The sequence below is a fragment of the Conger conger genome, chromosome 13 (genome assembly GCF_963514075.1).
Source record: "Conger conger chromosome 13, fConCon1.1, whole genome shotgun sequence".
NCBI classification, from domain to species: Eukaryota; Metazoa; Chordata; class Actinopteri; order Anguilliformes; family Congridae; genus Conger; species Conger conger.
The window spans coordinates 41,801,176-41,816,919 of NC_083772.1; the positions used below are offsets into that span (position 1 = coordinate 41,801,176).

The 15,744-nt window shown below is 41.5% G+C and overlaps 2 protein-coding genes across 4 annotated transcripts in view; one reads left to right on the forward strand and one right to left on the reverse strand.

Annotated features, from left to right (window-relative positions):
• Positions 1-3,167: 3,167 nt before the first annotated feature.
• Positions 3,168-15,744, reverse strand: part of LOC133107658 (uncharacterized) — a 50,857-nt gene continuing 38,280 nt past the window's right edge. For all 3 annotated transcript variants that reach the window (XM_061216698.1, XM_061216697.1, XM_061216699.1), the window contains 11 exons: positions 13,845-13,984; positions 12,538-12,691; positions 12,267-12,345; positions 11,358-11,447; positions 11,087-11,177; positions 10,058-10,150; positions 9,942-9,970; positions 9,549-9,646; positions 9,204-9,311; positions 7,843-7,907; positions 3,168-3,229 (listed from right to left, as the gene is read on the reverse strand). In XM_061216698.1, coding sequence (XP_061072682.1) covers positions 7,852-7,907; positions 9,204-9,311; positions 9,549-9,646; positions 9,942-9,970; positions 10,058-10,150; positions 11,087-11,177; positions 11,358-11,447; positions 12,267-12,345; positions 12,538-12,691; positions 13,845-13,984 — 938 coding nt within the window. In that variant the 3' untranslated portion in view covers positions 3,168-3,229; positions 7,843-7,851. The remainder of the gene's footprint in view (positions 3,230-7,842; positions 7,908-9,203; positions 9,312-9,548; positions 9,647-9,941; positions 9,971-10,057; positions 10,151-11,086; positions 11,178-11,357; positions 11,448-12,266; positions 12,346-12,537; positions 12,692-13,844; positions 13,985-15,744) is intronic.
• On the forward strand, positions 3,941-7,637 carry LOC133108392 (polyubiquitin-C). The gene is made up of 2 exons (XM_061217901.1): positions 3,941-4,089; positions 5,649-7,637. Exon 2 carries the CDS (start codon positions 5,657-5,659, stop codon positions 7,484-7,486), a length of 1,830 nt encoding a protein of 609 aa, XP_061073885.1. The 5' UTR covers positions 3,941-4,089; positions 5,649-5,656; the 3' UTR covers positions 7,487-7,637.

Genomic DNA, 15,744 nt, shown 5'->3' on the forward strand with positions numbered 1-15,744 from the left:
AAACATTGAGAAATCCTAGTCCAGTTTGGGATGACCTAGTCGCCTCTAGTTTAAGCCGAGCCATGGACAAATGAATCACAGGATGTGCTGTGGAACTGCTGTGAATTTCATTTGAGGCAAAGAGGAGGAGCTCTTTTTATGACAGCGTCTCATTAAAAGAAAAGGAAGAAATGAAATACAAGCCAAAGTGTGGTGCCTCAATCCCAACTGACTTTTACTCCTGAATCCCGGACACCAGACCCCAGGCACTTTCCACAACAGTATTCTTTTGTCTGCAGATTCACTCATACACAGTAACTTGAATTGCATATAGTTGACATATTGTCTCACATAGTTGGATATTTACTGGAGCAAATGAGTTTAAGTAACCTGTGCCACCCATTTTTTGGGGAGGTCAAGCACTGCACCTGGGGCACCCAGCTGCAGCAGCAGTGCCAATGGTTTCCAAGCACAAGAATCAGAAGGTGCCAATGTTTACCAGGGGCCCCGCAATAATCTTTTGCCAAGTGCCCCCACTAGGGATGCCTCTGCAGCTATTGCTGCTGAGAGGACACACATTTCCAACAAACATACACCCTGCTTTATATGACTGCCAGAAAATGTACTAATATATTAATAGTATCCTTATTCTCTTAAACAACATGTTCAAATGCACCTGCAACAATATGAAACATTGAAGTTGAAGCCAGTTTTCTCCTAATTGAGAGCGATAGCCCGTGACCAGAAAGTGGGGAAAAAGCACCCCGTTACCGTTTCATTAAAGCACGTCACAATATTTTTTTACACTGCCAATTCATCTGATATCACATTATAAAGATTCCTCTGTTCTTCTGCCGGTCTCTCACTTTAATGAAACAGCAGCTGAACGCTGAAGCATTCTGCCGTGTCATCGCCAGTTTTTCTCCTCCCTGCTTTCGGAAGCCGGAAACGGCGACCTCTCTCCCACTTGGAACAAGCGCCAGCAGAGCAGGCACTTCATATTTCAGAAACTGATTTCAGCTGGCAGGAGGATATGCAAGTATGCTGTTATTTATGGTTTTCAAACATGGACAGGTTCCACAAACAGGATCAATTTCCACAGCCACAGACAGCCTGCTGCTTAGACTAAGGAATGGTTCACTGAAGAGATTTCCAGAAGCATCCATTTAATTTTATATCTACTAAAGTTTCAGTGCTTCTTTAGTGCAGTACTTGGTCTGTACACCTGGGAGTGGCTACTGACATGCATAAAAAAACAAAACATTTAGTATTAAAACACATTTGTCATTGATCCCCAGTGTCTTGTGTATACAGTAAAGAAACTTTGCATCGCACGTTTTGATCCCAGATGGTGGCAGTTATTACTGGGAGTCCACTGAGACAGTATACAATGTACTCAATTCTGCCAGGGTTAGGCTGCCTCTAAATTAGCCAGGGTTATGCCACAGCTTTTCCCTCCCTGATCACACATCAAGCTCCCAAGGGCCATCAGCTATCAGTGAGACACTTTCCCTCTTTTCCCAAGTTGAGCTAGCTCATCTTGTAGTACTATGGGGTCTATAGCATGGATAATCCAGTAGTCACTCGCAAGCAGGTGAGTGCACTGAAGAAGTTTCATACTCAGTGGCACGGGTGGCACAAAAACACAGCTAGCAATTCAAAATTGTGTAGGAAAGAGAGAAGAAGTGCTGCAGAGGTGGAAGGTGGAGAATTTACTTACTGATGATAAAAAGGAAGATCACTAATGCAGTATCTTAGCCTGAAGGTGAATTTCTCCCAGAAAATAGCTTTCATAGACTCAAAGTTGAAGAAATAATAAGACCGCCATCTGCTGGTTCATTTATGTATACTTTTACTCAGTGAGCACTTTTCTTAGGTATTCTGTACTTATTTTTTTAGACTTATTAAGTCTTCTACTGCTGTAGCCAATCCACTTAAAGGTTTGGCGCTTCAGAAATGCTGTTCTGCATACCACTGTTGTAATGTGTGGTTATTTGCATTACTGTCACCTTCCTATCAGCTTCGACCAGTCTGGCCCTTCTCCTCTGAATTAACAAGGTATTTCTGCCTGCATAACTGGTGCTCACTGGACGTTTGTCGCACCATTCTCTGCTTCGAGACTAGTGTGCGTGAAAATCCAAAGAGATCATCAATTTCTGAGATACTCAAACCATCCTGCCTGGCACCAACAATCATTCCTCGGTCATTTAGTCATTTAGATCACATTTCTTCCCCATTCTGACATTTGGTCTGAAAAAACTGCTGAACCTCTTGACCATGTCTGCATGCTTTTATGCGTTTAGTTGCTGCCACATGATTGGCTGATTAAATATTTGCATTAACAAACTGGTGTACAGATCTACCTAATGTGGTCACTGAGTGTATATTCAGTTAACAACTAATGACATATATTAACATGGCGACATGGATCAGGCAGTAAGAGCAGTCGTCTGGCAGTCGGAGGATTGCCGGTTCAATCCCCCGCCCGGGCTGTGTTGAAGTGTCCCTGAGCAAGACACCTAACCCCTAAATGCTCCTGACGAGCTGGTCGGCACCTTGCATGGCAGCCAATCGCCATTGGTGTGTGAGAGTGTGTATGAATGGGTGAATGAGAAGCATTAATTGTACAGCGCTTTGGATAAAGGCGCTATATAAATTCCAACCATTTACCATGAAACTATTTTATACGTAATTTGATTAATTATCATTTGTGACACAAATTCATAGCAGTGCTTTCTATATGCTGGAATATGCTGTCCTAAATTAAATGTAATTGGTTAGACAACAGACCAATAAAATTAAACCAACTTGTCTGTTTGTCTATTAGAAGCACAATACAACATCATTTCTGCAGTTGAGAATTTGAGAACTTAGGGATTGTAAAGCATTGTAGTTACTTTGTAGTAAGGCTGTATGTATGGTCCCGAGGCGGTTGTGAAAGGAACTTAACCTGAATTACTTCAGTATAAACTGTTTTTATGTAAAGTATGTTGGGCAAGTCGCCCTGGACGGGCAGATTCTCAGCTCTTATTTATTTTTACATTTTGGTTTCACCACCTAGAAATGACAGCACATTTTATTCCCATAATGTTTGGGACAAATGGCTTTGCAGGTGTTCCATAGGAAGATATGAAAGCAAGAAGCAATTGAGTATCTTCTATTTAATTTTTAAAAGGGGGGGGGGGGGGGGGGGGGGTCGGGGGTGGGCTCCACCTCAAAGGTATGGACTTTCTCACCACCATCTTGAATCCTATGGAAAAGGAGAAAACCATGAGAAAATATTCAGATCAAATTTCATCATAACAAAATTGGAAAGACTCCCTCACTAGTTTGAAACTAAATTGCATTGTTGATGCACAAGAATACCAAATTGCATTGACACTGAATATTAAAACGCTTAAAGCCTGCTTTTTCAAACTAGGTCTAAACTGAACAGCAGGACTCATGCTAGTCCACATGCTGGTGTTTATCTCCACATTTTAGTACATTAAAATGCCACAATGCTGAGTTTAGGATTAACAGTAACCTATTTTTTGGCAGGTCCTTAATAGTATATAGTCCACAAGACTTTGTTATTTTATAGCCTAATGTTTCCACAGCTCCATTAGATGGCACCACAGTTTAAAAAAAGTGAAAGAAATATGCACTGTCACCCATTGCCTGAGTCAGTTTCTGGTAATGTAAACTCAATGAAATTCTTTAAAGGAAATTATTGATATAGCCCATATGAGTGTTTCTGGAAGGAAACCCGTTTTTTTTTATTCTAGCCAATCACACGTGTCTTTCGGATGGGCAAACAAACTATGCATTCATTGAACGGCAAGCTTATCCCGTATTTTCTAGATTGTTATTTGTGTTGTCAGATTATTTTCAAGAGACTATACAACCACACAAACACTTAATAATACAAATATAATGAAAAATACTTCTGGAGCCTGGGACTACTTTACTCGCGGAAGGATACCGTCTCGTGACGTCGGTATACGTCAACGACTGGTGTGTATCTTAAAACTAAGATAGCCATCAGCTATCATTGTTCTCCACGCAACATACTGAGAGTAAGCTAAAAAGAATAACGTTACAGGAGAGTACGAATTAAATCCGAAAGTGGTAAGTTTATTTATTGCTATGGATCGGTACCTAGCTGTTATGGAAACGCGCCTTTGAAGCATTTTAAATGGCTACATAACGTTAGCTAGGTTTATATCGACTTTGCCAATGTTGGATGAGAAGCTAGCTAATTAGCTATCGTCCTGTGACATTAATATGTTGGTAAACGTTACCTTGTTAGCATTAATGGTTTATAACTAGAGGCTAGTTGGCCTGTATTTTATCACAGCCAAATCATTTTACGCTTTTCCAGAATGGGACAGAATTCAGAACATTCGTTTGTAAACATTTAACAAAACGTTAACTTAGCTAGCACGCAAGCTTATTTGTTAGCTAACTGGCTAGCAAACCCTTAAGCTGCCACATTAAACTTCAAATGTAACCTAGCAAGCTAAAGTTAGCTGTAACGTTAACCTTGAATAAATTCCCTAGTTTAACTGCAAGGTAAGTAACAATTAATATTCTCTTCGGTTATATTTGGCGAAAGAACGAGAAGAATCGAATTGGCTAATTAGAGCTAGCATCCGCTAACAGACGTTTCGCCAATTCTCGTAATGTTAGTTAGCATTTGAAAATGTCCATGTTATCAAGTGCTTCGTGAATGAAGTAAACGGGATTATTATTATTTTTTAACAAAGCTTACACGAGTTAACATGTTTAAGTTACCTTGGCACCTAGCGAAATGCTGAATCATTGGGTAACTTTAGCGAGCTACAACCCAAAATGGCGTTGCTTTGCGTTTGTTAGCTAACAGTAATTGGTTTGTAGACATTGTTTACCACCTTTCTTTGTAACGTAAAAAAAGGCCAAAAACCTTGTTATCTAAAAATAGCAGTTCATTTTATGACCATCTAGATCGAAATGCGTGCAATTCACTAATTTTCTTTTGCATACACGTTGAAAGCATCCATTTTAGGTCTGTTGTAAAAGAAATGTGAAAATCGCCATAAGAATAGCTTCACTATTACGCAACTAAAACTAATATTCTGGTACCAGGATAGTATGTTCTGCGGTTGCAAAGCGACAAAATGTCCATGGGAAGTTGAATTCTGCAATTTTGGAAATTTTAATTTTGAAAGGTTTGCTTTGTGGTGAATTATATTTTGGCAGGAAATTAACATAAAAATCTAATCCTAGATATTGTGGCATGGTTTGGTTAAAGTGTACCCATTTAATGGAAATGTACTAGAATTTTAACCTTATTGTTCCAACTCATAATCCCACTCATTTTGCAACTCATTTCATTTCAGCTCAAAACCACTTTGTGTTCATTTTTTATTGGTATTAGTAGGTTTTGCAATTGTCTGCTTATAAGGTAAAGGTTCATGTTTAAAAATACATTTGACAGAGTAAATTCAGCCTGTACAAATAGCCCCCATAATTTGGCGCTTGTTCTCATTAATTCTCATCTTTGCATTAGTTACCATGGAAAGTTTTCACACCTGAAAATGGTTGTGAATTGCTCCAAAATAAGCCATTTTAATAGTCATGATATAAATATATAACCTTGTGCTTAATATGCTGGAACATGGTTTTCATGGTTTTCTCTTTTTCCATAGGTTACAAGATGCAGATCTTTGTAAAGACCCTCACTGGCAAGACCATAACCCTGGAGGTGGAGCCAAGTGACACCATTGAGAATGTCAAGGCCAAGATCCAGGATAAAGAAGGGATTCCCCCAGACCAACAGCGGCTGATTTTTGCCGGCAAGCAGCTGGAAGATGGTCGAACCCTCTCCGACTACAACATCCAGAAAGAGTCCACCCTGCACTTGGTCCTCCGTCTCAGGGGAGGGATGCAGATCTTTGTGAAGACCCTCACTGGCAAGACCATAACCCTGGAGGTGGAGCCAAGTGACACCATTGAGAACGTCAAGGCCAAGATCCAGGACAAAGAAGGGATTCCCCCAGACCAACAGAGGCTGATTTTTGCCGGCAAGCAGCTGGAAGATGGTCGCACCCTCTCCGACTACAACATCCAGAAAGAGTCCACCCTGCACTTGGTCCTCCGTCTCAGGGGAGGGATGCAGATCTTTGTGAAGACCCTCACTGGCAAGACCATAACCCTGGAGGTGGAGCCAAGTGACACCATTGAGAACGTCAAGGCCAAGATCCAGGACAAAGAAGGGATTCCCCCAGACCAGCAGAGGCTGATTTTTGCCGGCAAGCAGCTGGAAGATGGTCGCACCCTCTCCGACTACAACATCCAGAAAGAATCCACCCTGCACTTGGTCCTCCGTCTCAGGGGAGGGATGCAGATCTTTGTGAAGACCCTCACTGGCAAGACCATAACCCTGGAGGTGGAGCCAAGTGACACCATTGAGAATGTCAAGGCCAAGATCCAGGACAAAGAAGGGATTCCGCCAGACCAGCAGAGGCTGATTTTTGCCGGCAAGCAGCTGGAAGATGGTCGCACCCTCTCCGACTACAACATCCAGAAAGAATCCACCCTGCACTTGGTCCTCCGTCTCAGGGGAGGGATGCAGATCTTTGTGAAGACCCTCACTGGCAAGACCATAACCCTGGAGGTGGAGCCAAGTGACACCATTGAGAACGTCAAGGCCAAGATCCAGGACAAAGAAGGGATTCCCCCAGACCAACAGAGGCTGATTTTTGCCGGCAAGCAGCTGGAAGATGGTCGCACCCTCTCCGACTACAACATCCAGAAAGAGTCCACCCTGCACTTGGTCCTCCGTCTCAGGGGAGGGATGCAGATCTTTGTGAAGACCCTCACTGGCAAGACCATAACCCTGGAGGTGGAGCCAAGTGACACCATTGAGAACGTCAAGGCCAAGATCCAGGACAAAGAAGGGATTCCCCCAGACCAACAGAGGCTGATTTTTGCCGGCAAGCAGCTGGAAGATGGTCGCACCCTCTCCGACTACAACATCCAGAAAGAATCCACCCTGCACTTGGTCCTCCGTCTCAGGGGAGGGATGCAGATCTTTGTGAAGACCCTCACTGGCAAGACCATAACCCTGGAGGTGGAGCCAAGTGACACCATTGAGAATGTCAAGGCCAAGATCCAGGACAAAGAAGGGATTCCGCCAGACCAGCAGAGGCTGATTTTTGCCGGCAAGCAGCTGGAAGATGGTCGCACCCTCTCCGACTACAACATCCAGAAAGAATCCACCCTGCACTTGGTCCTCCGTCTCAGGGGAGGGATGCAGATCTTTGTGAAGACCCTCACTGGCAAGACCATAACCCTGGAGGTGGAGCCAAGTGACACCATTGAGAATGTCAAGGCCAAGATCCAGGACAAAGAAGGGATTCCCCCAGACCAACAGAGGCTGATTTTTGCCGGCAAGCAGCTGGAAGATGGTCGAACCCTCTCCGACTACAACATCCAGAAAGAATCCACCCTGCACTTGGTCCTCCGTCTCCGGGGGGGAAAGTAACCCCAAATTGTAGTCTTAATGAGCAATTGCTTAGGGTTTGGAATACCCTTTTTGTTTTTCCCAGTTTGTGTGGTGAAAGCCATTAAACTCATGTTCTACTCAGTTTAATTGAACACCCAAAATGTAAAAATAAATTTATTGGAATGCAGAATCTTGTGAGAGTAAATTTGTCCTTCATATTTTACATGAAATTTAATTCAACATTAAGTATTTTACAATACATTTTTTCAACCACATAAGAACTGACTTTACAATAATAAAAAAACAACAACCTTAATGTTGTCAAATGCACACTGCCAAAGCAACATGTTATTTGGAATGAAACTAAAATATTGAGCACAACTTGTAGTTCCTACCTCTGTTCCTTATATGGGAATTGGTGTGTCTGCTGATGTCCTCTCCATATTTGGCCCATGCACAACTGAAATGGCAGATGGTTACAAAGAGTCAATTTTGTATTTTAGAACACATTTCTGCAGAAAATAACCAGCAAGGATCAATCTCAACAAGCTTGGGAGGCGTTTCCCAACTAAATTTGTGACGTGCAACAAGTAAACCTAAAGGAGCACTGTTTCAATTGATCTTATTTGGATTAAAAGCTTTAATTCCTAAATATGGGGCAAAACTTATCAAAACAAACTCGTCCAGTGATGTCACTGCATGTGTTCTTCCTCTGTAAATTTCGATTCAAAACTGTAAGGTTGTATTTCTTCAACATGAAAAAGCTTGTCCCCTTGGCTCGGCAAAGTCAGAGCTGTCCGTCATATCGCTCAGGCTAGCCAAGTTAGGTTCCATGATATTTTTATGCCAACGTTACCAAATATCTGGGAGTGTTATGTGATCGCCAAGATGGGTGGCTGTCCATAAACCAGTCCCTGCATTCAGGGGTGGAGTTTGAGCGCCTGTTACCTTCTGGGAAACACACTGGACTTGCTTGTTTTGGAAATGGCTACATGTATAATTTCAATTTTTAATCCAAATAAACTCAACTGAAACAAGCATGACCGTGCTCCTTTTAACAGGTGATCTGCAAGGGAGGATAGACTGAACAAAGGAAAATGGACCTGAACCGCCCTCGGAACCTACATGGGAAGTAACTTCTGCTCCGTGCGCAAGTATTTTCTATTTTCGTCAGATGAATTTTGATGTTCATGAATAATTAATGACCACCCTAGCTTATTTATAGTGATCATTAAAATACGAGTGAAAACCTTAAACCTCACAAAAAAAAGTATGCTATAGCAGTTCATATCATTCGCTCCTCTTCATGCATGGAGCATTCCATTATTTGATTTCCCTTGTTGGAAGCTTGCATTTTATACCCTAGGGGCTAGGAAGGAAATTCAATTGCTCCCCTTTTCTAATTCGGAACCGAACCCCACTTGGTGTGGTCTCCATATTTTATCATGGCATTTTGGAGATGCCCCCCTTTAAGCAGGGGAACGGGATGTCAGGAAGAAAGCATACAATCTGCAATCAAACCGAGCCCACAGTAACCTGTAATGGCTCGTAAACTGCATTGGTCTGAGGCATTGAAGTACTGAAATGCTTTTCCAGACCCAAGTAGGTAACTTTGCCACAACATGCTGAGCTTTGCATTACAGTAGATTCAATTTTGTACGCTGAACAATCATGCCATTTTATTGGTATGTGTGTAAATATAAAAAAGTGGGAGTTGGTACATCAACTAATGAAATTGCATTTGGAAGATTCTTACTTTTACCAGCAGACAGGACCAGGCTCTGAAGAAGGTCTGCTGCTACACCCTCAACAGTTCTATTAATGGTTAGGGGGTCCTTCTGGCTTGGCGCTTTGTCTTTTGCATCTGGAGAAGAGTCCATTGGTACCATCAGAAACGAGCATATGGATGTATACTCACCCTTCAATTTGTATGGCAAAATGTTTTTCAAAATCTGTTTTTTGCAAGTCAACATAATATCTGCTCAATTGAAAAAAAACTTGGATTTAGAGGCAAAAAATGAGTTAGGATTTTCAACAGGCAGTAGTGGAATTGGAACACACGTGTGCTAATAGGGTTGGCATCTCAGGATTATCACCTTACCTGGTGATGGCGGTGGTGTTTTATGATATTCAGGAACTGGTCCATAACTGTCCTGAACATCAGTTTCGGGCTCCGTAGATGGAAGTGGGGGGTCAAAGCTAGAAAAACAGCAGTTACGTGGCTGTGCTGTTTAAAACTTGCCTTTCAACAGGAAATTACAGCCCTTATAATGAATTGCTTCCTAGTCACAACATTTAGCATTTTGTGTTCAAAGGTTATGTAAAAAGTTTGGGTCATGTAGAAAAAGTCATGTAGAATCCGAAGAAGCTTTTTATGTATTTCCGGAGGGAGGTCAGCATTTCACACCAAATCCCTCTGTCATTACCTGCCACAATATGTCGCATTTACATGTCTTCTGATTGGGTTGAAAAACTCCCAACGTCTGGCTCTTACCTTACTTTCGTCTCGTCGTCATTTATGAGCTGGAATGAGAAAATCACATCTTAAATTGTGGAAATTTTATTTCTCAAGGTCTTTTGAGCGTAACATATGTTCCCAGTACCACATACCAGTTTATCATCCTGAATCCTTCTGACTTCTGCCTGTAACTGATCAATTTGCTCCTGAGCACTCTTCTCAATTTCATAGTGACGTTGTCGTTCCTGGTAAATGAGAAATTTAATATTAAAAGGCTAGCAAACTAAGCCAGTCCTTAGTGCCCACCACTCTAGGTGTTGCCCCCAAGAAAATTCCCAAACTCAGCATTATATGCAAATTGAGAAAACATCATGACACTAAGTGAAATTGTATTGATTGAAGTGCTTGTAACTTCAGGCTGGAACAGACCAGCCAGTTTAGCAGGTTATCAAGCAGAGGTGTAGCTCTCAATCACCAATTAACTTGAGCACATGGAGATGATCTTAACCTGGGATCATTTCTCAAAGTGAAATAACTGAAAGGTCAATTTTAAACCAAATTGATGCTATAGCAATGTTTACATTTTCTAAGTAATATTTGGCCCATTGAGTTATATTGCAATATTAAAGAGAATGAGGGCATAATGGGTTTGTCTCATGTATGACATTACATTACATTACATTATTGGCATTTGGCAGATGCTCTTATCCAGAGCGACATACAGTTGATTAGACTGAACAGGAAACAATGCCCCCTGGAGCAATGCAGCGGCTGTGCGGATCTTATTGTGGCTACACCAGGATTGGAACCACCAACCTTGCGTATCCCAGTGATTTACCTTAACCACTACGCTACAGGCCGCCCAATTTATTTATTGTCTTCAATAAATAAAACTTGTATTTAGCAGTGCTACACCCTTTTATTTTGATTTACAGGTTATGAACAAACAAATTCTACTTTTCAACCGCAGATTCACACAATTGAAACCAAAGGAGGAGTTCACATTTCAGGCAATACATTCAGCGATAACAAGGAGCAGTAAAGTAATCGGGTTGGGTTGGAATGCAAAATGGAATGATGAATGGAATCTCACAATGAAAAAGCACAGCAATAAAATGAGCCAGGAATTACTAATACATTTTCTGCAATGTGTTACAATTGCATGTGTAGTATTACAATACCTGAGCAAGTTGTTCCTCCAGATGAATCCTTTCTTCTCTACTAATGCGTCTGGTCTCTTCCAAGTCCCTCTGTAGCCTCAGCTCCTCTCGCCTACGTACATACAGTTTCATCACCAGCACCATGGAAGACCTTCACATTGCTGATTACTCATGTAGCATAGAGAGTCTGACTTCACTTTCGGACATTCTGAAGTTGAAGAATGGCCAGTTGTGACCCAACTTGGTTGGTGTACACTGGATGTGAATCTGTAAGACGCTTGTTTGAAGTAACCTGATCTCTTCTTCCTCTTTGCGCTTCTGGTCCTGTGCTTCCTGCATCTTTCTCTCGGTGTCAGCGGCCCTCTGGGCTTCTCTTATTTCCCTGGAGGAACATCACGCAATGTCATCCACTTTTTACTTGCATTCAGGAGTGCTCGTAGGTATTGTGCACTCACTTATGTAACCACTAGGAGGCATTACAGCATTTAATGATGGTGCGTTACATCATTGGTACCACTGTATACTGGTTTATGTTCCAACCACAATTGCAAACCAATTTTTAACACGCTGTATCTGTTACGAGTACTTACTCTCGTAAACCAGTTTGTCAGATAGCTATGCACACCATAAAGAAGTAACTTTCCCATGCGCATATTGTGCTTAAATGTGCTTTAAAAAGTACTAAAAGTTGCAAAAGAAAGTTCAACTGATCAAATTAAGGACGTGAATCAATTGGCTACTACTTCATGAATGTGTTGACACCTGGCCACCAAACCTAACCATTTGGAAGATAATGAAGAATTCAAAGGCAAAGCAAGTGATAACAAGGCAAACCTGCATTGTGTTGATACATTTAAAGAAAAGAATAACATATTAAACGCATTCGACAACCTAATTATGAGCCTATGTAATTGTTTACAAAATGGTGCAATAAACACAGTATGAACGTGGTCATTTCATTCTTCATGCCATTGCGAAACAATTTCTGGTATAATGTAGTCGCAGGTAAATAATATATCTTAGGTTGAAATGGACCCAATTAAGAAAGATTAACAGCTTGTTAAAACTATTTCATGGCCATTTTTTATTTGATGGGGTTGGAACAAAAACCAGCATACACAGAGGTACTCCAGGACCAAATATTGGAACCACTGCGTTACATGAACAGCTATAATCTGGTGGGTACTGAGGTCGGGGTCACCTAGCTTGTCGTCTGTCTTGAGGCTTTGTTCTGCTGGTTAACTTGCTGGTTAACAACTGAGTCCATGGAGGGAGGAGAGCTGATGAAGTAAAGGGTGAGTGAATATGTATGTGTAATTATATCCATCACCCTCCTCCAGTACAATGAAGGCACATGTTCAGAGTACCAATGATTCTCAAACCATTTCGGCTAAGCCAAATAAATGCTGTATTTGACCAGAGTAATCTTGTATACTTTGCTGAACCAGAAATATAATCGCAGCTATACTGACCTTGAGTTGGATCCAGAACGGGAAAACCTTGGACTTTGTCTTGAGTTAATTTACTGAACAAATCCTCATAGAAGAACTTGTTTATGATGCTCTGGAGCTGTGACACTGAAAGCTTGGGCCCTTGAGATCTTGTCACGTCTGTCATTTCAGAGCTCTGCCCACAACAAGATTTAGGGTGAGCTTCAGATTTCATATATTGCACTGTTCTTTGCAGAAATTCCAGTAATTAATACAACCGATAATTTGATAAATGTATCCATACATCAGTCAATGGACCTTGAAATTTTATGTCTTCTTGAAAGCAGAATTTTCGAATGCTCATCAACGCGAGTCGGCTGACTTTGTACTGTATGTGGACGTTGAGGCCCACCTTCTGTCAACCCTGTCTCTCACACTCCATCTCAACATTCTTGACCCACAGTCATATAAGCCTAGTCATATATCAGACGACACTCTACCTCTCAACATCCTTTACCCACAGTCATATAAGCATAGTCATATATCAGACACTAGAAAAAAACTGAATTAGCATTGTATAATGCAAGAATCGTGGCTTTAACTTAAATATTATGAAGAATGGGCCAGTTTCACAGACACAGATTAAGCCTTGTCCTAGACTCAGTTAAATTTTGAATGATGATTCTCCAAAGAAGATTTAGTCCAGGAATAAGCTTGAACTGTTTCTATGAAACTGGCCCAATATATCCTGCTGTTGGACCCAATGTTTCAGTAAAATCTTGTTTACTCTGTGACGCTTAATATGCTTTTGCTTCCCTGATGATAAACTTGTGATTTCCGGACTTCATCTTTTATTTGCTCTCAGAATTTTTTGTTTCAATCAGAATTAAACCAACAAATCAGGGCTCAACCGATAATGTTCAGTTAAAGTGATATATCGATCAATGCTCTGCCATTTAAAGGTACAATTGGTAATTCTGGACTTCTAACGGTCCAGAGAAGAATTGTAGCAACGAACACCCTCAAACCACAACACTGTTTATCCCTCCCCCTTCTCTATGCACATCCTGACCCCCACGCCATTGGCTGTGGTAATTAGAACCAATGAGCTTGAATTATTGTACAGTTATACAATGTTTTGGTACAGAGTGTCGGCCCGTCAACTGTACATTTTGAAACCTGAATTTAAAGACTAAACACAGGCAGAGGGTGAGTTATCATGTCAGTGAGCCTTTTTCAATGATAGGAAGGGATTTACAATGGTCTCATTACAATGTTTTAACACAAAAATCTTACCTATTGTACCTTTAACCAGGTGCGAGACAAACACAAGCGAGCCAATGACTTACAGTGCTACAGCGCTGGAAGTGCTCCCTCAGGAGCAGCAGAAATGCAAAGGAGAAAGCAGGCAGGCAGTCATACAGTGGACTGTCCAGTCCGATGATGTACTGATCCCAAACATACAGCAGGGCAGGTGTATCCAAGTAACCTGGGGACGAATTTCACCACATTTCACACAAATTACAGTGCCGTGAGAAAGTATCTTCCCACCTTCTTGAACCCAATAGACATGCTGTGGCAGCACAGGCGCAACATGAAGCTGATACCCCTGGGGTCACATTGGCTCAGGCGGTAAGAGCAGTCCTCTGGAAGTTGGAGGTTGCCGGTTTGATCCCGCCTTGGATGTGTCAAAGTGTCCCTGAACAAGACACCTAACCCCCAATTGCTCCTCATGAGCTGGTTGGTGCCTTGCATGGAGTGAAGTGCTTGAAAACGTACATTTTGTCAGAAAGCAAAGAAGAGTGAGCTAAAATTCCTCCCCAGCAATGTGACTGATATGAAATTACAGGAAGGTTGGTTGCAATTATTGCTGCTAATGGTGGTGCAACCTAAGTAGGTACTTACTTTGGGTGTTTGATCACTTAAAAAAATAAAAATAAAATCATAATTAGATGTAGAGTACTGTGCAAAGGTTTTAGGTAGGTGTGAAAAATTTTTAAGTAAGAGTGCTTTCAAAAATAGAAATGGTAATAGTTTATTTTTATCAGCAAACGATAATCAATTTAATATGTAGGTAGTTACACTGCATCAGCAAGGTGTCTCCCAGGCAGAAATTTCAAGGCAGACAGGGGTTTCCAGATGTGCTGTCCAAGCTCTGTTGAAGAAGCACAAAGAAATGGGCAACGTTGAGGACCGTAGATGCAGTGGCCGGCCAAGGAAACTTAGTGCAGCAGATGAAAGGCATATCATGCTTACTTCCCTTCACAATCGGAAGATGTCCAGCAATGCCATCAGCTCAGAATTGGCAGAAACCAGTGGGATCTAGGTACACCCATCTACTATGCGGAGAAGTCTGGTCAGAAGTGGTCTTCATGGAAGAATTGTGGCCAAAAAGCCATACCTCCGACGTGGAAACGAGGCCAAGTGACTGAACTGAAAACACAGAAACTGAAATATTTGGTTTCAGTTTGGTCGCCGAAGGGCTGGAAAGTGGTACAAGAATGAGTGTCTGCAGGCAACAGTGAAGCATGGTGGAGGTTTCTTGCAAGTTTGAGGCTGCATTTCTGCAAATGGAGTTGGGGATTTGGTCAGAATTAATGGTCTCCTCAATGCTGAGAAGTACAGGAAGATACTTATCCATCATGTAATACCAAGGTAGCCAAGGTCATGAAGAACTGTCTTCAGCATAAAGAAGAACAAGGAGTCCTGGAAGTTATGGTATGGCCCCCACAGAGCCCTGATCTAAACATCTTCGAGTCCGTCTGGGATTACATGAAGAGACAGAAACATTTGAGGCTGCCTAAATCCACACAAGAACTGTGGCTAGTCTCCAAGATGTTTGGAACAACCTACCTGCCGAGTTCCTTCAAAAACTGCACGCAAGTATACCTAGAAGAATTCATGCTGTTCTGAAGGCAAAGGGTGGTCACACCAAATATTATTTTGATTGAGATTTTTATTCTGTTCATTCACTTCTTCTGCTCATGCATTTTGTTAATTGATCAAAATAAACTATTAACATTTCTATTTTTGAAAGCATTCTTATTTTACAACCTGCCTTTTATTTTTTCACACCTGCCTAAAACTGCCACAGTACTGGATTTTGTTTTACTTGGGTTCCATTTGTCTAATGTTGCATTTTGTCTACAACTATTCAGTGTGACAAATATGCAATAATAGAGGAAATCAGGAAATCAAATACTTTCTCACAGCACAGTGTACAGTATATGTGACTTATGACTTTATATG